The sequence below is a fragment of the Quercus lobata genome, chromosome 2 (genome assembly GCF_001633185.2).
Source record: "Quercus lobata isolate SW786 chromosome 2, ValleyOak3.0 Primary Assembly, whole genome shotgun sequence".
NCBI classification, from domain to species: Eukaryota; Viridiplantae; Streptophyta; class Magnoliopsida; order Fagales; family Fagaceae; genus Quercus; species Quercus lobata.
Window position 1 is genome coordinate 103,700,263 of NC_044905.1, and position 23,319 is coordinate 103,723,581.

The 23,319-nt window shown below is 33.6% G+C and overlaps 2 protein-coding genes across 2 annotated transcripts; one reads left to right on the plus strand and one right to left on the minus strand.

Annotated features, from left to right (window-relative positions):
- The first annotated feature begins 6,782 nt into the window (after positions 1-6,782).
- Positions 6,783-9,395, plus strand: LOC115977671 (pentatricopeptide repeat-containing protein At1g14470). The gene has a single exon (XM_031099685.1). It carries the CDS (start codon positions 7,040-7,042, stop codon positions 9,320-9,322), a length of 2,283 nt encoding a protein of 760 aa, XP_030955545.1. The 5' UTR covers positions 6,783-7,039; the 3' UTR covers positions 9,323-9,395.
- A 4,016-nt stretch (positions 9,396-13,411) lies between these two features.
- Positions 13,412-20,235, minus strand: LOC115977672 (PHD finger protein ALFIN-LIKE 7). The gene is made up of 5 exons (XM_031099686.1): positions 19,677-20,235; positions 19,535-19,567; positions 18,037-18,265; positions 14,049-14,175; positions 13,412-13,948 (listed from the first exon to the last, which is right to left on the minus strand). The coding sequence occupies exons 1-5, from the start codon at positions 19,771-19,773 to the stop codon at positions 13,676-13,678; spliced, it is 759 nt and encodes a 252-aa protein (XP_030955546.1). The 5' UTR covers positions 19,774-20,235; the 3' UTR covers positions 13,412-13,675.
- Between the last annotated feature and the right edge of the window lie 3,084 nt (positions 20,236-23,319).

A 23,319-nucleotide genomic window follows, 5' to 3' on the forward strand; every position in this document is an offset into this window, starting at 1 on the left:
AATCTTGGTTCTCTTAATAAAAAAGAGGAGACTATGCCACTTAACTACAAGATGTAAAATTTTCTCCAAAAAAAAAAACTACAAGATGTAAAATAATTTGAGTTTAGTTAAACCGTTTCAATTTTTTTTTCCCTCTGTATTTTACTATTTATAGAGAATTTAGTCATTAGTTTCAAATTACCTTTTGAGCCACACCACATTTTCAACTACCTTATAAACTATGGGAAGAAAATTTATAACAAATAATTAACTACTATTTTTGGAACATTACTTTTTTTTGACAATTCATATCAATTTTAAAACGGTTCTTTTTAAGATAGCAATAATGTAATGTCGGCAGGAGTGAGGAATTAAATTGGATCTTGTTCTAATTCTTTATATTTTGATGAAATGTTCTAATTCAACTCAATTTTAAACCTATTGTGAAATTTTGGATAAAGGTTTTAATTTTAATTTTTTTTGAGAGAAAGGTTTTAAAATAAATTGAGTGTTACAAGATAATTGGATTGTATAGCAAAATGGTTCAATATTGAGTTCAGCAGCCATGAATAGCTTAGTTCAACTAGTATCTCTTTGTATTTCTAACAAAAACATTCAAAGTTCAAATTTCTTTTTCTTTATTATAACTATTGAATTTTTTATTAAAAAAAAAAACCCTTTTATAAGAAGGCCAACTAATATTTCTTTTTAAAATATCAACCTCACTCAGTTCATGAGGAGTTTGATTTTGTTTGTTTTGTTACCTTATATTATTCTCAATATGTGAATTCCAGTTAGTTCAATTCCCGCCTACACCAAAAACTAATTAGTATCTTGGTTTGTTGATAAAGCACTATCATTAGGAGCGGACGTCATACGTTGAAATTCTCTTAAAAAAAAAAATTATTCTCATTATGAAAATCTCTTGTATAGTTCTAAAATTGATCTTTTTTTAGTCAAATATTAATTAGAATGAGATGTTACCGAGAGAAACTTGTGACTCTTTCTATAAGATCTTATCAAATGTTCATTACTCAATTTCACTTGTACAAATTGTGCATCAGGTGAGTTAAAACTTAAACATCCCACTATTTGGTTTACTTATTCAAGTTAAAAACTCAGATGTGTGTTAAGTATATTTGGGCTTTACAAAATATTAGGAAAAGTTCCAATTGTGATTAATTATTAGTTTTTTTTTTTTTTTTTTTAAGTATAACAAAGATGTTAATATATATTAGCAACACAATGTATATACCATGTTGTACATGCTAAAGTAAATGAGGAAGGGGGTGACATAGAATAGGAACACTGAAAACACGAAGGTTACGTGGTTCAACTTTTTTGGTTTACATCCATGGAGGAAACCCTTAAGGACATTTTTGTTGTATAAAAGTGTAGTACAATAACCTATATTACAATAAACCATAACATAAGTATATATAGGCGATTAAACCCTAGACTACTAGTACAAATAGGAGTGGACAAATATGTCTGAGAAATGAATAATGTGTTCTCAGATCATTTAAAATAAATAATAATAATAATAATAATAACGCAATTTTTTATTTAAAAAAAAAAAAACACGAAATCATGTGCTTTCAAAACAATTGTTTTATAATATTGTAAATCTTATTTTCTATTTGTTTAATTAATATATATAATAGGCAGAAAAGTGTTGGTCACAATAAGCACAGTTTGGTAGAACAATATTGGAGAGCAGCCTCTTTCTTGTTGTCCCTTTACATGTATTGAATCTATTGATTATGCATGTGATAAGAGAGTCCACAAGACCGGCTCCTCCTCAAGTCTCTTTCAATTATTCAACTTTTTATATTTATTTTCCAAATGAAGTTTCCAAACATATATAAAGGAAATTAAATAATAAAAGTATTCCGTCTCTCTCACTCAGGATAGAATCCAAACATGTGATTATTAGTCAAAGATGAGTATTCTATAATAAGAATTGAAACAACATGGCAATATGGCATATATTAGAATGCGATGGGACTTTCTAAATTCTACTAATACATTGGATGTGCACTCTACACACAAAAACAAATGCCAGATGACATGTGATCCTCTGGATAATTTAATTGAGAGACTATAACTTTATAGGCCCCTATTCATTGATAGAAGGGATTAAATGCAAAAGACAAGTAACCAAAACACTTTAATTTGTTCCAATAGAGAAAAGATTTTACACAAGATTGTTTATTTGAAATACAACAATGCAATAAGCAACCACATGTCATGTCCATGTCCCATGCCAATATTTGCTACAAAAATGTAAAACCAATCACCATAATGTAAAATTGCCTTGGATGCAAAGATGCCAAATATTGTCACAGTGATGTCAAGAAATGTCATTTTAGCAAATATATATAATTATATATATAAAAAGAAATGTCAGATAGATGTGAAAACATATAAACATGTAGGGTAGGAAGTTTCTATAGTAGCTATTGGAATAAATAGAGTTCACATTTACCTATTCATTAAATATACGTATATAAAATATCTTTCTATTATGAAAATTATATTAGTGATAGATCATGTAAAAGAAAATTGTGTTAGTGATAGATCATGTTGATGATGCCAAAATCGTCAGTCCTTGTGAGTGTGGCCAGATGGAGTTGTGTCCTCATCTATGTCTCTGCAAAATATGGACACCGATGTGATGCCTGCCACGACGTCTTTGATGTCAAAGTCAGTACAAAGAAACCTTTGGAGAATAACACAGAAAATCAAAGAACCTATGAGTGTTTTTTGGTGTGTCTATGTACCTGATTTATAGTTGTTTGAAGTGTATATATACAACTTTGTAGTTCTTAGTCGTTGGGGGCCTTAATTGTGGCTTTAATGCCCTTTTTGTAACGCCTCAGGGCTCATGAATATGGGTTTTGATGAGGCTCCAACGGTTTGCCAACTGTTTGGTAACTGCTCAAAGCATTGAATGTTCTTATTAATGGTTTCTATGTGTTCGTCCATGTCGCACCGAGGTGGACGAGTATGTTTGATGAGATCGTCCAGAGAAATTGAGTTCATTTGTCCCATCACATTAAATGTAATATTACTCCAATTACAAGTTACTATAACAATGTATTACTATTAACCATTTGGTTTAGGCAGGAGAAGATGAGCTACTCTATAAATGACTAGAATTTTTAGTTGAACCACAAGTTAGTAGGCTGACACAAGCCCAGAGCATTGTCATTATCATATAAATCACTATTTTTTCTCAAAAACTTAATGTCTAACATGTAGGACAATCATGATAAAATGTGTGTGATACTAGCATTTTTTTTTTCTTTAATGGGAGATACTAGCATTATTGGTTGTTGGGCAATTCTACACGTTCCTCTCTTTGTAGGAGTTGTCCAAAGCCACTATTACTAGGACATTCTTGGTTCGTCCACTTCCATTTGTTAGCCATGAATTATGAACATTGTTTTGTTCGTTTGTAAAAGCAGAGAGAGCTATCAATTTGACAGAAAGCTGTCTTAAGAATTTAAAACATTTAATTAAAGAGTAGGTCCATGTAGCATAGGTAGTTGTCCCACCATCACCATAGGATTTAATGGATGATATTGACTTTACTTGTAGATGAACAGAAATCTTTTATTTTTGGTACTTCGTATTGAATGTAGTCTATCAACCTATTGCAAAACGAGAGGGTATCTTATCACTTTGGGGTGCAAGAGAATATGGGAAAGGCAGGTTAAGTGAGAAATAGCAAGGTTCATGGATCAGAGGACTTTTCAAAAGCATTGGGTTCATAAATTTTGTAGAGGGCTGAATTGGGGCCCTCAAAAATGATCTCAACGTAACTATTGGCCTGAGTATTCAAAATATTCACCGTACAACTTGATACCGGATTCGTAAAAGGCAACTGAAACTTAACCTATATAATAAATAGAAATAGATTGGATAAATATATTTTGTATTTTCTGATTTTATGGGATAAAAAAATAATACTAAACAATTTAAAGAATAAAGAAGCTCACCATTTAAGTATAGATAGCACCACTCAAAAGCTAAGAATACGGAACTATTTTGACTCATTGCTTTATGAGATACAGATTAATCTTACTCAAGAGATACAAAAACTAAGACTCGCCACCCAAAACAATCCACCTAAGGGATAAGAGTTGATTTAGAAGAAATCAATCTTTTGAAAAACACAAGATTTTTAATTATGCAAATACACTCTGATTTGTATTGGATTCAGCCAAATGCTTAAATAGAGCTTGAAACAACCCCAAGCGTAGGAAAATGAAAATAATAATAAATACATTTACTTAATTTGATCAAAGTCAGATATGACTCTTATTACGAACTAAGAAACACAATAAATTATTTGTGCAAGAGAAGTAAAACATAAAGTCTAATTCATCCTAGGAGACACTAAATAAAGACATTTTAACTTAATTCATAATAATAATAATAAATATTTTAAAATAATGGGTTGTTATTCTGGTCTTCAAAGAAAGCTTTTGGACTTGGACTGACATCAAGTTGGGCTTGCTGGATCTTGGGACACTCTAGTGTCACAAGTAGATGTTAGATGGCTCCAATCAGTTGTTGATGCTCATTCCTCACTTCATATGCTAAGGGTGAGTTTGGGTATCTTTTTTATTTTGGACTTTTGAAAAAGTGGGGATTTGTGATTGCTGTTGATGCAACGTGAAAACACACTTTTCATGTTTACAACATTGAAAAGCACGAATTCAAATGACTACCAAACACCCAAAAGTGGTGATTTGAAATTGTTAACGCGATCCATCTCTGTTCGATTCCAAAAATTACTTCATAGTGTTGTTTAAGAAATTAGTTCACCTTTGGTAAGGTATATTGGTGTGTGCTGCTAAATGCAAACCAGTTTTTCTCATTGTTTCAGCATGCTAAATGCTAATCAAATTTGGTATTTTCTAGAGAGGGAAATGCTTATCTTTTTTAACAAGACTATATTATAAAAAATTTTATCAACTGAGTTAACTAGACTTTATTCATTGAGCTAATTAAACTTATTGTTTTGTCCAAGCTCTTTTGGGTCAATACCTTGGTTGTTAAAATCGCGATCTGAATCGTAAGATCGCACGATTTTATGATCTCACCTCACCAAAACGTTTAGAATCGCATTAAGATCGTAAAAATGGTATGATCGTATGTAGGATCGTAGGATCGTATGAGATCCTATCGATCCTACCAAAACATCAGTTTTTGGTTTTTTTTTTTTTTTTTTTAAGGGATAAATTTCGAGTTTTGATAAAGCTTTAAGGGTTTTTATTTTTCTATGTTGTGATGGTATGGCTTTCTATTTTTTATTTTTATAAAATTATGTTAACCTAAGCAAATGTTTTATAGTTTTTAGTACACTTGTAATCAAAATGAAGGAATACTTCATTATTTCTAAATGAATAATTTATATTGGTTTTGCTACATTTTAAGTTATAATGTTGTTAAATTTGTTTGATCAATATACTAATTTGTGTTATAATATTACTAAAATGTTTTTCTTACATATAATTTTATTAGCATGCTTGTATTTGTATATTGATTGATTGATTTTTTTAGCATACTCTTTAATTGTTGCTGAGTGGCATAACTTGAATAGTTGAGTATAAAGTTGTATTTTGATCTCTTTTACAGCTCTAATATACAAATATACAATGTCTACATAGATGATGAAATTAATGATGATAATTAGGACGATGGTTATAAGAACCCTGTAATGAGAATAATTATATATTCACTTCACCTTAATATTAATATTGATTTTGGATTTCATATTTTAGTTAGCTAGTTTTCATTTGATAACTTATTTTAGAATTTAAACTTGGAACTTGGAACTTAGAACATGGAAAATATTTCCATATTGTTGATAAATATTTTGGTATTTGGTTGCTCATTAAACATTTATTGAACTTTTTAGATATATTGAGTCAAAACTTAAATATATTTGTTTTGTTAGTATAGACGTAGCGATGTATGACACGCAAATTACATTATATAATGCAAATCTTTGTTTTTTTTATGGATAAATTCACAATTTATATGATTATTCAACATACAAAGTCATTATTAACGTGTTTTTTGCTTTAAATATGAAAATATATAGAATCTTACGATCCATGATTCGATCCTACGATTCACGATTTCACCTACCTCTCACAATCTTATGTAGGATCCCGATTTTGACAACCTTGGTCAATACGCACTTTAATCCTAATTCAAATGAAGTTTATTTATAGGTGGTTTTTGTACATCTACTGACATGTAAAAATATTCAATTATTTTCCTTTTTCAGTTTTCTAATAACTATTATCCATCCTTTTTCTTTGAAACTTTCCCTGATCACAATGATTAATGTTATAAAAAAATGTCTTCAGTCAGTACTCACTGTTCTTGGAGCTACGTTAATGGATTGTGTTAGCCCATAATTTGATTGAGTCATACCAAAAGTTGTACTTTGACTCAGTGATGTCCAGTTCCAGGATTGTCTCATACATCTCTACCGTAACCAGTACACATACACTCATTTTCATTTGGATAAAAATAGGAAATTAATTTTAAAATTTTTTTTAAGGCAAAACTTGTTGCTGACACGGTAATACACACATCGTTACACACATGAAAAAAAAGCAATTGAAATTGTGACGATTTCCAAGTTTAATGCGCGTGTAATAAATACTTTTTTTTAAAATTGTTACGAGATATGTTGTGATTGAAATTAATATCATTTTACGTTACCTATATCACTTTTAACTGCATTCTCAAAAAAAAAAAAAAAAAAAAAAAAGTCTCTTTTAACCGTACCAATCAAAACATGAACTTTTATGCAAGTTTCGGATAGACAGACGGTACAGTGATGACACTGAAAGTAGTGGGGTTCTTCCTTCCTCATGATGTGTACCAATAGGAGTCCTATGTTAAATCTTTTACTGTTTAACAAATTATTATTACACAGTTTGAACTGAAGTGAACAAGCTTCTAATTTGGCCTTTTGTTTTGTTTTGGGGCATACTCATTTATTTGGGAGCCAAAGCATGTCAACTTTATAATGTCACATTTGGGCTCCATAGCATGCAAAGTAACCAACCTAAAACATCTATCACAGCTTCATGCAAACCTCATTCAAAACTCCCTCCACCACCATAACTACTGGGTGGCATTACTCCTTACTCACTGTACACGCCTCCACGCACCATTGGCCTATACCCATCTCATTTTTAACTCTCTGCCTTGCCCTGATGCCCATGTCTTCACTTCCATGCTTAGGTATTACTCCCAATTGGGTGCTCATAGTGAAGTGGTTTCTCTGTTTAAACATATGCAATATTGTGGTATAAGGCCTGCTGGTACATTTGTGTACCCAGTATTGATTAAATTGGCTGGGGAGGCCTGCGTTGTGTTTCATGCCCAAGTAGTGAAATTGGGTCATTTTCAGGATCGTTATGTTCGCAATGTGATCATGGATATGTACGCAAAATATGGCCCCGTTAAGTTTGCTAGAAAACTGTTTGATGAAATGCCTGAAAGGACTCTTGCGGATTGGAATTCAATGATTTCTGGCTACTGGAAGTGGGGGGATGAAGTTGAAGCAAGTAGACTCTTTAATGTGATGCCTGAGTGGAATGTTGTTACTTGGACTAGCATGGTTACTGGTTATGCTAAGAAGGGGGATTTGGAGAGTGCAAGAAGGTATTTTGATGAGATGCCCGAGAAAAGTGTGGTCTCCTGGAATGCAATGCTATCAGGTTATGCTCAGAATGGGTTTGCAGAGAAGGCTTTAAGATTGTTTGATGACATGATTAATGCCGGGGTTCAACCAAATGAAACGACCTGGGTTACTGTTATTTCATCATTATCGTTGCATGGTGATCCTTGCCTAGCGGACTTACTTGTTAGAACACTTGACCAGAAGAAGATCCATTTGAATTGTTTTGTCAAGACTGCGCTGCTTGATATGTATGCAAAGTGTGGAAACCTAGAGACTGCTCAAAGAATTTTTGATGAACTGGGCGTGTATAGGAACTCTATTACATGGAATGCCATGATTTCTGCATACACAAGGGTTGGGGATTTGAATTCAGCTAGAGAGCTCTTTGATAAGATGCCAGAAAAAAATGTTGTTTCATGGAACTCATTGATTGCTGGTTATGCTCAAAATGGGCAGTCAGCCATGGCAATTGAGCTCTTTAAAGATATGACTGCTACTAAAGACTTGAAACCAGATGAGGTGACAATGGTGAGTGTTTTCTCAGCCTGTGGACATCTTGGAGCATTGAAATTGGGAAATTGGGTTGTGAACATCCTTAATGAAAACCATATCAAACTCAGCATCTCGGGATACAACTCTTTGATTTTCATGTACTCAAGATGTGGGAGTGTGGAAGATGCCTATAGAGTTTTCCAAGAAATGGAAACGAGAGATGTTGTTTCCTACAACACATTGATAGCAGGGTTTGCAACTCATGGACATGGAATGGAAGCCATTGAACTAATGTCAAAAATGAAAGGAGAAGGTATTGAACCAGACCGCGTGACATTTATTGGTGTCCTGACAGCATGCAGCCATGCTGGATTACTGGAAGAAGGTTGGAAGGTCTTCAAATCAATCCAAGCTCCTGCTGTAGATCATTATGCATGCATGATTGATTTGCTAGGTCGAGTAGGTGAACTGGATGAAGCTAGAAAGTTGATTGAAAGCATGCCAATAAAACCACACGCTGGAGTTTATGGATCTCTTTTAAATGCTAGCCGGATTCACAAAAGAGTTGAACTTGGGGAGCTGGCTGCAAGCAAGCTCTTTGAGCTTGAACCATATAATTCTGGAAATTATATTTTGCTTTCCAACATATATGCTTCAGCAGGGAGGTGGGAAGATGTTGAGAGGGTCAGGGGAACAATGAGAAAAGTGGGAGTGAAAAAGACAACTGGATGGAGTTGGGTAGAATATAAGGGTGAAATACACAAGTTTATCGTAGGAGACAGGATGCATGAACGATCAGATGACATCTATGGGCTATTGTCAGAACTGGGAAGGAAGATGAGGAGGAACGGGTATATTGCTGACAAAAGCTGCGTGCTGAGAGATGTTGAAGAGGAAGAGAAAGAAGAGATGGTGGGAACTCATAGTGAGAAATTGGCTATTTGTTTTGCTCTTCTGGTTGGTGAAGCAGGGGCAGTGATTAGGGTGGTGAAGAATTTAAGGGTATGTTGGGACTGCCATACAGCTATTAAGATTATCTCCAAGTTAGAGGGAAGGGAGATAATTGTGAGGGACAATAATAGGTTTCACCATTTCAGTAATGGGCTATGTTCTTGCAAGGATTACTGGTAATGAGAGACAATACATCTGGTAACATCAAAGGGGAGTGGAGACTCCTCACTCCTCTGCTTTGCGTCATATTCAATTCAAATATTGCAACTTAAGTATTGGCAATTTTCTTTTTTTGGCCATACAATATGAATAAAGAGTAATGATACAATCACAAATTATTTTACAACATTTTTACAAAATGTTGATGTGGCCAAAATCTTATGGGTTTTTATCTAGATCCACCATTAATATCACTTTTTCATTTACCAATAATTACTCACCACATCAGCAATTTGTATAAATTTTTATAAAATAGTCTGTATCTCTAACATTATTCATGAATAAATACCATCTGTAGACCAAATAAGTTTGATGTGTCATGACTGGGGAAAGATTATGGGTACTGACTGGTGAATGGTCATAAACCATTACACTTCCAAAGGTAACAACTAATAGAGAGATGGAATCGCTTGGTTTTAAAACCTTTCTAAATTCGCCTAGTTTTTGTAATTGTATTATAATTTGACTTTTTTATATGGAATTTTGTTTTGGATGTAAGTGAACATATGGCTTAGGTGCATTATTCTTGGACTCTTTAAGTTTGTAATTATTGTTAATGAATTTTGAAAGTATCTTTTTGAGAATTATTTTTCTTTGTGCATTTTCTTTTTGGATGGTCTTGAAGATGTTATTTATAAAAATAGACTTGTAAGAATATTGGGCTTAGGAGCTCACTATCTATGTATACGTTGGGCCTGGGGCCCAATCCAAGGACGTAAAGCTGTCCAAGGAGGAGTAAACGTGGTCAAGGGAGTCCGTGTTAGTATTTGGAGAAATTAGTTTTGGTCATAGGGGTCTAGGAGGGTGGATCGAGGATGAATACCTCTTCGGCTAATCAAAGCCGAAGTCAGAAGAGTTGGTTTGCCGTCCAAGGGAGCACTCCAAGAAAGTTCTATTGATACAGATAAGCATTACAGGAACACAGGACAGGGAGGAATCCTAAAATATCTAAGAAGAAAGTTGCTACCACTGCATTGAATGCTCTGCAGTTAACTTTCTGGCTGCATTAATATGAAGAAGACTCCTAAACAGTGCTGCTTTGGCTATTCCAACGCACAGAAAGCCTGAGAGGGTATCCGATGGGACAAGCACTCAAGTAGTGGCTTGAATGGTCAACAAATGGGGGGTCAAGATCGTTGTTAGGAATGCTATAAGCATATGGATAATAATTGTGTATTGAGATTTAGTTAGTTAGTTAGTTACAATTCCAAGCATGTTAATCACATTTAGCACATGTTGGAATTATTAATACACATGGGGAATAATAGAACCTAGTTAGTTAGTTAGTTAGTTAGTTAGTTACAATTCCAAGCATGTTAATCACATTTAGCACATGTTGGAATTACTAATGCACATGGGGAATAATAGAACCATTAGGATGAGGCCATGTGGACCAATGAGATTAGAGCTAGTCTCCTATAAATACATGATTGTAATCCAATATGAGGAATCAATGAAGAATAAACCAATTTGTTAGTGCATTTCTCTCTCTTAATCTTTCTCTTTCTCTATGGAGGGTGACTACCTCGAATTAAGTCAATTTCCCTACAATCCCCATCCATTCCCCTATAATTCCCATCAATCTCCATTAGGAACCACCGGGTTCCTAACAAATGGTATCAGAGCCGTTGATCCAGAGACGGGCAATTTTGATGAAAGAAAACTTTTGAAAAAAATACAAGGATTGTTGAACAAAGCTTTAGAAGAATCTAAGGATATTTCAAAGAAGATGAAGGCCTTGGATGAATCTAACATGGCCATGAAGGAGGAGCTCTCAAGATTGCAAGAGGGTCTCGAGAACATGACGGAAGGGGAGTTACAATCTCATGATTCAATGAAACTCGAAGAACAAATCAAGTTCCAAGAATCTACTACTGTTGTTGCAAGCCTAGATGTTGATTTTTGTGTCAAAGTGGATGATGATATACATGTACATGCTGCCCTTGAAGTTCAGTCGAAAGAATCAACAAAGAAGGTGATAATGATCTTCCAAGAACCCATTCTTGATGCACCAATGGAGGCTTCCATTCAAGAGTCTATGATTCAAGAATTGGCAATCCAAGTGTCGGTGATCCAAGAATCCAAGATACAAGCTCCAAGAATTCTAATGGTTCTAGAATCAAATGAGGTCTTGAGGATACTAGAACATTTCAAGGTTCAAAGAACCAATGAGACCTTGAAGATTGAAGAACCATTGAAGGCTCAAGACTTTGAGCAAAGTTTGAAAATTTACGAAGAAGAAACCTTTATGTGCACCGGGCCGCTTGTCAAAGAGAAATGCATGAATATGGTGATCAAAATGTCACTACGGTATTGGTCCATTGGAAGATCTCCTTTGATGAAGATGCTATTTCACAACAACACCTTGTGGGCAAGGTGTTTTCAAGGGGAGGGAAATGTTAGGAATGCTATAAGCATATGGATAATAATTGTGTATTGAGATTTAGTTAGTTAGTTAGTTACAATTCCAAGCATGTTAATCACATTTAGCACATGTTGGAATTATTAATACACATGGGGAATAATAGAACCTAGTTAGTTAGTTAGTTAGTTACAATTCCAAGCATGTTAATCACATTTAGCACATGTTGGAATTACTAATGCACATGGGGAATAATAGAACCATTAGGATGAGGCCATGTGGACCAATGAGATTAGAGCTAGTCTCCTATAAATACATGATTGTAATCCAATATGAGGAATCAATGAAGAATAAACCAATTTGTTAGTGCATTTCTCTTTCTTAATCTTTCTCTTTCTCTATGGAGGGTGACTACCTCGAATTAAGTCAATTTCCCTACAATCCCCATCCATTCCCCTATAATTCCCATCAATCTCCATTAGGAACCACCGGGTTCCTAACAATCGTTTAAAGGGAACTATATAATGGAAGAGACCCTTTTATGAAGAGGGGATCGAGAAATCAAGAGAAAAACACTGTAGCCATCAAGAACTAACTTTGTAATCACACTTGAAAGAAATATATATAAGAATTGATATGTTCGGACTGTGCCGAGGACGATTTTCTTTAGTTTAAATCAGTTTATCTTTATTTTCTTGTCTCCTGAATCCATTATACTTGTTGTCCAACTCATTAAAGTCCAGTTTTTCAACCCACTCTCTACAAATTCATTGTTTTGGGGTTTTTGAGCCCGAGTCCATCCATCTTTTTGCTTAAGGTACCCAAAACGGGTCCTTACAAGACTTAAATATGTTTGGTTGTGCCTAATATTAATATCCTTATTGTTATTGTAATTTTTCAAGCATCTTTTATTGAATTGTAAGTGTTTATATTTGCAATTTTGTTACTATTAAGTATTGTTTCTGTACTACCTTTGAGCTTGATCAATAGCTAGATGTTCAGCGTTAATGTGAAGGATAAGATCTACTCTACTATGTTTATTAAACATAATTTCAAATAACTCATTAACATTTTAAAGGGAAAAATATATAATATACTATTTCAATTATACTCCATTGGAACATTACTATATCCAATTTTTCCGAACCCATGTTTACAAATAGAAACGAACAGGGTGGTAGACTTTTTAAATTTGCTGATTTTATTGCTTGATGAAATTCTTCTTCTTCAGGACAGGTTTGGATTATAGAAAGAGAGAACAGTACATTTTTTTAATGATTATTTACCCTCTCCACCAATTCTTCATAGAAACGTTTGCACTTCAATTGAACACCAAAGGAGAAGAACTTGATTTTAAATTGCTCAAGAGAACTTTGCACTTGGAAGTTTTCTTCCATGTTTTCCCTGAATTTGAACCTGTTTCTTTCCCAACTTTGGTTGCCACTTCATTAAAATCAAATCATCCATGAAACAAGAAATTCAGAAATCTAGCCACAAATTGCACCCTCAAAAACGAGACCTCCAACCTGCAGTAGGTTTGACTTAACATCTTATACTTATGATCATACATGAGGCTGCTTAGATAGAGACATCTCCAATCGAGAAGATTCAAGTATAATGATGTTCAAAGCAATCCATTGGTTGCCAACTGCCAAATTAAGGTAGTAATCTGTAGAAACAAAAGATAATAAGCTCCAAGATCAAACCAGAAAATTGCTTGGACATAATATTTCTAGTTGCCATTCACTATTTTAAAACACAATTCCCCATAGAATTAGACAGAACAATTACCAAACGTAGCAAAACTAAAAATCCGAAATTCATCAGCAGTCATTCAAATTCATCAACTAAAATAAGACAGACTCTGTTTTACTTTCAAATTGTAACTAAAAAGGTATAAACCTTTTCAGCTTTTTTAGATTGGTATTCGTCTCCAAATTCAGAACCTAGATTTAAACTCTAGACCTCTTGTTACTGCAACTTGGGCACTTATACTGCTTGATATGTTCAGCCTTTGCAGGTGTAATCTTTACACATTTGCCATGGAACCATCTCTCGCAAATGTCACAGCAAATCCAGAACTCATCAGTACCATAATTATCCCCACAGGCTCCGCAAGTTGCACCCTGTTCATCATCTTCTTCTTCTTCTTCCCCACTCTCATCATCTTCTTTCGGTGGTGGAGACATCTTCACTCCCTTGGTCTGGGGCTCAGATTGCCGGGACTGTTTATAGGCAACATAAAAGCAGTGAAAACATTACACAAAGGAGCCATACAAAGGGGATAAAGCAAATAAGAACTTCTGTGAAACTGTGCCTTCTTACCGTCTTTCCACTTGATTTGCTTTTGCTACTGTTTTGAGTAGCAGATTGGTCCTTTGGTTGCTTGACATTGCCTGTCACAACTTCAAATATGGTTGGCAAATCATTTATCATCTGAAAAAGCCTCTTCCTGTAAATCCAATTCCAAACAATATTAGAACCACCTCCTTGATTTGATCTTATATGCAACAGTTATAGATAACATGTAGCCACTAATTCTTGGCTTTTATAGCTTCCTGCAAAAATGATAATATGAATCTTGGCTTTATAGAAAGGGGCCGCAGACAACATTTCCTGTATTATGAATCTAGGCTTTATAGAAGGCTTCTAACGTTGTACATGACCAGAACAATAGTAATACCTATTTTCTTAGTAAACAATAGTAGTACCTTTTTCTTAGTAAACAAATGTAATTTTTTATCAGACCAAGCATTCACTTTCTTTTACATATTAAATAGTTCACTGTCAATTTCAATGTCAAGGGTACTTCCAGAAGGCATTAAACAGAAAACTAAGATAATCTAACAATGGTTACTTTTTTTACCTAAAGAAATTCAGTAATACAAAATAGAATAAGAAATTACAACCAAAAAACAAAACAGAAAAATCTAACATTTTTTTTAAGGGAAAAAATCCAGGAAAATTTAACATTTATTTCTAAAGTAAAATAGTCATAGATAAATGCACATGTAACTAAACATGTATGATAAATTTCCCCATGCATCTCTATCCCTAGCAATCATGAAAAGCTCAGGATACCTTTCCTTAAAGAAAGAATTCCCATTCCAGCAATCATGCTAGAAACGAATCCTGGTACCATTCCCTGCCTCAAGCCTCAGACATAACTAATAAAGTTTTCCCAACCACCTCTAATGTGCTTCCATAAACATACTCCATAAGGACCCCTCACTACATACACACACCAACCACCCCACAAAATGCCATATTTTATATCTATTACCTTGCTCCATAATGCATCCCTCTCCTTGACATACCTCCACAACCATTTGCCAAGTAGAGCTTGGTTAAAAAACAAAAGTTTTTTAATCTAATCCTCCAGCTTGAACAAGAACATAAACAGTTTGCCAATTTACCAGATGAAATTTATTGTCATCCAGCATACAACCCTAAAGAAGGTGACATAACAAATTAGAGAGTTTGACTATGCAAGCTTATGGCAGGTTAATGTTTAGGGGGACTTGTGGATCTAAAGATTAGAACATTTTAAAAGTAAGGTTTTGTAGGGAAGAGAATATTTATTTAGGGTTGAAAAGGGGTAAGAATAAACAGAAATTGAATTTCTCCACAATCTGTGAACTGAGAGCCTGAACAACATTAGAGAGAGGGAAGAACAACAAGGCCAACATACCTCAATACTCAAAACATTCAATAAAACCCCTCTTTGTTTGATCCTACATCTTAACTTTTCCTAATAGAAGAAGGACTTCTAGGTTAATTAGTAAACTAAATCCTAATTGAATTGAATCAAACGCCACACATAATGACCCATAAACTAAATAAAACCCAAGGCCCACACCTAACAACTACATAATTACTAAAATACCACTAACTCTAGAAAAACCAAGTAAAACATAAATAAAATACTCCTAACATATTTAATTACCATGGGCACTTATTCTTGGACTTTTCCTTAATCTTAAGCTTCCAAAGAGGACCTTTCTCCAAAAAAAAAAAAAAAAAGCTTCCAAAGAGGACTTTTTTTTTCAAACCATACCATGGTTGTGCTATCAGGAGTCCCTCCACAAAGCCCTCCATTTTAAGCCACATATTCTCAAATTTAAAATATGCTTTTTGTCCCATTAAAGTCAAGAAAAATTCGGGAAGTGATCTGACAGTTATATAGCAGAAATATTTCTTCCCAGTTCAATATTATAAGAAACCTGTCTAGTTTGGACATAGATGGGGGCTCATAATTGTTAGATTAGGTAAATGCACCTCCTTCCAACTTCCAAGGGTAAATCCATCAGCCCAAGATCTGAAATGAAAACATAAATTTCCCATATGGCTATGTAGACCCTTTCTACATCCCCTCGTTCACTAGGGAAATGACTAATGAGTGAAGTTTTGATATCCACCCCATGCAACAAGGAACTCCTGCCAACTCCTTCCACAATTGTCTTCTTTCCATATCTGCATTGGGGCCATATACACCAGAGAAATCTCAATCAAAGCCATCAGCAACATTCTTCAATTTTTTTCATGATACTGAGTAATTTCCCACTGCCTCTGCCAGTTTTTCTAGCACTCTTTTGTCAAAGAACATCAGAATACCATTTGACACACCCACAGAGCTCAAATAGACAAGTTACTAAGCTCATGTTGCAAAATTTAACTAATTGAAGCACTCTGAATTATGAACTTGAAACACAACCCCTTCCTTGTATACTAAGGTTTTTTTAACAATTTGATTTTATCCATAACAATTTCATCCTAGCATCCTGTATTCAAAGAAAAAGGAAAGATGATCAACCTTTAATCCAGATCATATAACTGATCCAAAGAAAAAAAAAAAAAAAATTTGTCTCTAGTTATTTACTCATCAACTCAAAGAAATTTGGAAGAACTGATTTAAGCTAAAAAAACAAGAGCCCATTGCTGATTGTGGTTCAAAATTAGCTCAAAGAATAAGCGACATAGTTTTGCGTTCAAATAGGTAATGATGAACAGTCAAACAGCTTTATTGCTTGTCTCTAGTAAGAGTACAACCAACATAAACTCCTCTATCTTTATGCATTCTCTCTCTTACTTGTCCTTCTCCTTAGACCTCTTTAGCTTCTTCTGTACTGCAACTGAAATAGGACTTTGGGTCTTATTTCCCATTCTTTCCCCAGTACACAACAACACATGCTGACAAGTCTATCAACATTTCCTGCTATTGAAGGGCCATTTTCTACAAATCACTAAGCAACATAATTAACTCGCAAAACAAGAGAACAGAACAATGGGAAACCTCGTTCTTCTTCTATGGAGTGGCCAAAAAGAGAACCATCTAACGTACATTTTATCATATACTAAGTCATTGCCATAAGAGCTAATCACAAAATATGGAAAATGAAGTTAACATAACTCATGTTAATCGCTGTGGGAACATTTGCTAAAATTGCCAGTATCAGCCAATGCATCAAAATAATTAATTAATCTGGAATAATAAAAGGCTCCGTTTGTTTTAAAGTAAAACACTTTCTTGGCAGCAATGTTTTTAGTGAAATATTCAGGGAAAACGACTTTTTTTTGTTTGGTTTAAACCCTTTTAAATAATTTTCTAGTGTTTGGTTGCACTAAAAATTTCTATGCTTAAAATAAATAAATAACTCATAAAAAGTCATAAAGCATTGGCGGTGGTGGGAGGAGTTGAGGGGAGAAGAGGGAAGGGGAGGGAGGGACATGGTGGTGGAGGCAGCGTGGGTGAGTGGATTTTTTCTTTTTCTTTTCTTTTTTTGGGGGGGGTGGGGAGGGGGGTTGGTGGGCGGAATAAGTACTGATGAAAATATATCACTTCATTCTTTTCTCATTAGCACTTATAAAATATCTTTGCACCATTACAGAATGATACCAAAAATTATATAAATAAATTAACACGAGCTTATGGAACCCACAATCTTATTATTTGCTTGAATTAGATATAGAATAATTGATTACTACTTCTCCAGATATTTGACATATTAATCATGTAAAAATAAAATGCAGCTGATGCGGACATATCCAAAAAAATGTTAAATTCAAATGCAAAGACAGTTTTGAGCTCAGACAAAACATAATTATTCAATGAGTGCTGCCTGAGACAACCTCTCTTTCTTTCTTATAATTGTCTAGGAGACAGAATAACATGAAAGGAAAACAATGAGAGAATCTATAATAAGAATTGGCAACCGGTAAATCTTGAGTCGATATTATAGAAAGCCAGAGTAATCACAGCCACTGCAACTATCAGTGATAACAATTTCAAAAAGTAGAGAAAACAATTACATACCTTTCGTTCTTACCAAACCCAAAGCGTGCACCGAAATAGAAAGCAACAGCAAGTAACCACGAGTCACTGTGAACTGCAACCAGTGATAACCAGTCCTTTTCTTGCATCCCATCCCTAGCAAAGTTGATACCCAATGCTGGCTCAGGGAGCTCAGGAGGCACTTCCTCAACGGGCAGATTAACCTCCCAGGTCTCATTTGGAAGTCCATACAGACACAAGTTCTCCTTCTCTAAAACCAAAACATTAATACCTTAAGAAAAATGACACAACTCTCCGCAACTACCAATGTAATCAAAATCACATCCATGCCTCCACACCGGGGTTTTTTATATGGCAACAAAACAAATATTTAGAATGAATAAGGACAGTGTAAATAAATGACAGATATTTCAAACCAATAGTGATGCTTCTAGGTCCATTTGGATGTATGTTTAATGACAAAAAAGCAGAAGCAAAAGAATGATATCTTACATACACTTATTAAAAAAAAATTACTGCAAGTGATCAAACTTAATACATATGGTATTAATTGCTATGGATCTCTTTACAACTGAAATGATCAAAGACGCAAGAGTAAAAAATAACTTAAGATTACATTTGGTTTTCTCAAAGAGCTCTTATGTAACAATTACAGGAGAAAAAAATATATTGAAAGATTACAACTAGAATGAGATTGTACCCCTCAAAAACCTAGTCCATCTATAAGTAGGAAAAGCTGCCTCCAATTGTATGTATTGAGAGTGAGCTCACCTTAATTTAGCAGCTTCAGCTGTAAAAATTACTTCCAATAACCATTATAAAACACTACCATCTATAGTAGAACAACCCAAATATTTTAGATTTATGAAGTACAAAATTGGGACCTCCAAAATATAAACAAGTAAGCCATCTATGCTACAAATGAAGATATGCATATATTGAAAAGCACTGTTAGGTCTTCTTTATCTCCACACTAGAGACAACAAGAATGTACTGATAATCCTTGATATCCCTTAGTAGACGTTTCACAATTATTCATCAAGCCAAAGCTGTTGACAGGAAACCGTGATATCCAATGTACCATAGGCCAAACAGAGTAAATTTATTAAGGCACGTCGGCCCTTGAAATCCTGAATTTAGATTGACCTTTCCCTAAATAACAAGTTGTGACTTCTTGTCACTAAAGCAAACATAAGTAGAAAGTAATACAAAACCAAAACAACAGTAAAGAGGACATGTATACGGTATCAACTGTTGAAAACAAGAACAACATGCAGCAAAGGTTAGAACCTTCTTAAAAAATAAAGAATTTTTGACAAACTCTCAAAAATTACAAATACAGATAACAACCCACAAGTTGTACAATCAAAATGTACAGTCAACACCAAGTATGTCATCAATTGCAGACTCACAATAAAATTCACCACAAACCCATGTCACATAATATTAAAAAACTTTTTTTTTTTTGGTTTTTTGTTTAGAAAAACAAAAATACAGAAAGAAAAAAAAAAAAACGCACCGGGATCGCACTGCTGGTAAAACTTGTCAACGTCTGCAACATTGAAACCCAGAAAAAAAAATTCAAAAATTCAAAATTAGCAACGTAGAATTTCACAAACAAAACAGAAATTAGAGAAAAACCCACGAAGAATAGAGTGTACCAAGAGTAAGGGCTTTGATCAAACCAGCTCGACGGCCCTTGAAATCTTGAAAAACCTCTTCCACTGTTCTGGGTATTGGATGTGGTATTGCTTCCATTTTTTTTTTCCAAGCTCTCAACTTTGCTCTCTCTCACTATCTCAATTTTCAATTCCCACCCCTATTTAAATAAAAAAAATGCAGCTCTCTGTAAAAATATGAAGAAATTAATTCCCAATTTGAGAATTAGGGTTTCAATGACCTTATTAGGGTTTTTTTTTTCTTTTCTTTTTTTCTTTTTTTCTCTTTTTGGAATTGGGTTTTGTATTTGTTGTTGTTTATATTCCAATTTCGGAAAAAGCGCTTTTGTGAAGAGAGAGAGAGAGAGAGGGAAGGAGGGAGTGTTTGTGGAATTTAATTTTAGTCCAAAGTCCAAACAAAGTAGAGAGTATAAGAAGAGGGAGAAGAAGAAGAAGAAAAAAGAGGAAAGGAAAAATAAATAGGGGTTTTTGTGTAATAGGATATGAGAAAGACAAAATGACAAAATTTTAGAGAAAAGGGCTTAAAATAAAGATGAGGGGTTGAGAGACTTTGAGAGAGAGACCAACAACAACCAAGAAAAAAAAAAAAAAAAAAAAGGGTTTTAGACTGCTCCTCCTAGGTCTAGTGTAGTCCCACCCTATTATTTATTCAATTAATTTGTGTCTTCTCCTCTCTCTTATTGGTTGTCTTTTGAGAGTTTGAGGTCATCGGTCATCCTCAAGCTTTTTTTTTTTTTGCTCTTTTCCAAGTATTGTTTATTATAGACTATTTTCAATATGGAGGGATATAAAGTGGGTTTTACACTTTTACTTCAATTTTTCACTAATGGGTTTTGCTTACTTAGCCTTTTTGTGAATAATTGGGTTTTCAAATCTGATCTGAAATATATGTGCGTTACTTTTTCTCTAAATATTTTACAGATGCCTTTGGTTTCTTATTCTACCTTTTCTTCTCTATATTTTAGTCTCTCTTTATTTTTCCCTCACAACATGAACAAAATTGCGTACAAATGCTTGGATTTGGTTTTAATAATACTTTAGATGTTTAATTTTAGATTAACGTGTTAGAATTTGATTTGTTTAACACCACCCATAATAAGATAAATGAACATATCTGATTTTTTTCAATTTTAAATGCAGTATATTTAAGGTATAAAATGTTTAATATATATATGAATTTTGGGTTCAAGTGGTAATTAAAGGTCAGTTTGGATTCACGTCCACATTTGCGTTTGGGGTTTTTTTTTTTTTTTTTTGAACCAGCATGTTATGCACTGTTCATTGGCCATGAACAGTGAATTTAGGCCAATGAACAGTACCAAACAGTAATAAACAGTAAAAAAAATATTTTTTTATTATTTTCAGTTTTCAGTTTTCAACAAAATAAGTTGTATCCAAACGCATACTAAGTGGTAATGACTAATGACATTTTCATAATGCTTAATATCTATGGTTTGAATCTCATTTCACTCTCCTCCATTATCTATCCAACATGTTGTTGATCCTCACTTTCAATACACAATTCTCAATGATGGATATAAATGGTCACATAGTATGCATGAAATTGACATTAAGGGTTTGTTTGAATACCGCTTATTTTGTTGAAAACTGAAAATTAAAAACAATAAAAAAATAATAATAAAGTTACTGTTCATGCTTTTGGCACTGTTCATAAGCCTAAAATCACTGTTCATGGACAATGAACAGTGCCAGATGCGTGTTCAGGAAAAAAAAAAAACGCAGAAAATGCAACGCGTAAAACGCAAAATCCAAACACATACTAAGAGGCTATTTTGGATAATTCTTAAACCATAGAGGTTAATAAATAAAAATTGATAACACAATGGGTCTATATTTGCATCTGACTCTGACTCAAATTGCAAGGGCTCTCTTTGCATTTTTCTGTTTATTTTATTTGAATTTGTCTTTTTGATCATATACCAATTTTTTTTTTTTTTAAGAAAACGTAGTTTGTGTTTTTGAGAAAACCATTTTAAACTAAAATAATAGAGATAGTTCTGAAAATAGTAAAAAAACAAACACTTTTTTTCCCTAATCAACGATAAAAGGAGAGGTGCAAAGCTTCCCACATCACTTCTCTTAGTACTGATGGAGTTTTATTGTTGTTGATGTTCTCCATAGATGAGGTTACAATTGTTTTTTTCTTTTTCTTGTTCTTTTTTCTTTTTTTGTTATATTGCAAATCTAATGCCAGTTATGTTGTTAGCTATTGGTGTGTAGACTTCTTTTTTAAACATTCTTTTGAAAGAATTTATTTATTTATTTATTTAAACATATTTGTTACAATTTATTTGAGCATTTATCAAATATATAAGTTATATATACACACACAAGTACAAAGGGAGAGATTTGTGGTCAACTAAACATTACTAAACTGGTTCACATTCTAATATTTACAAGATATGTTTTTAAATGAAAAAAAAAAATATATATATATATATATATATATATAATCACACAAATTAATAGAGGATAACATAAAATAACAACAAATTTTTTTTGTATAACTAGCCATTGTCAGCCAAAAGAACATCATGAAGGTGGGAATGAACATTTTCCATCCATATCGATAAACCTCTAGCATATCTTGCATACTTAACCAGGTTTTGAGTTATAGAATTGCCAAGTCTATGGGTATGAGAGAGAAATACTACTAAAGGCATCTATAATGGGTTTCATTGATTTCAGAAGGTGACCAAAGGAAGCAAAAGATTCATCCTCGCTCCTCAAAGTCTTGATAACAATCTCTGAATCTCCCTTAATGATAAGAGAAGAGACGCCAAGTTCTTGTGCAAAAAGAAGTGCCCGAATTGCTGCCAAAGCTTCAACATCTTTTGAAGAGGGATGGAGAGAGACTTTCTCAGAACGAGAAGCAAGAACAATTTCTCTACTATCCCAAATCACAGCAACAAGACTTGCTTCATTAGAATCCCCAAAAACCGCTCCATCAAAATTGACTTTAAAAAAAGAAGTTAGAGGAAGTTGAGGAAAAAAGACCGTGCGAAGTATGGGCCAATAATTATTATATATAAAAGCAAAAATTCCATGTGAAAAAAGTATGAGATTCTACTATGTAACACGTTCTTTGAGATCCTTTTTGTCTAAATTTTATCATAAGCAAAGTTTGCATTTATATCAAAATATTAGTTCATTGAGTTAGCTGATAGAGTAAGTACACTATACGTGTGTGTGTGTGCATATTTACAACAATGGATAACACATACTCCTCAATTACTACTGTTTTCTATCAACAAAAAATATATGTTTAATTTCCATTTCTAAAACCAAATGGAAATTTTCATTTGAAAAATCATGTGTATTGTTTGTAAATTAATGTAATTATGTCATTTATAACTTGTAAAAGGAGTTGCTCAATATATTGGTTGAGCGAAAATTGGATTTCGCTCAAGCCACCATTAATGTTAGAAAAAAAATTTGTTCTACTTTTAAGTATGATTTACCCTAGCCTCTTGGTATATCCATAGAAACCCTTTGAAACATGATTTTCTTTTTTGAACGAAAAACACGATTTTCAAAAAGAAGACAGTTGCATAAAGCTAATCTAGAGAGCCTTTCTCCTTAAGTATAAATGAAACTAAAAAGT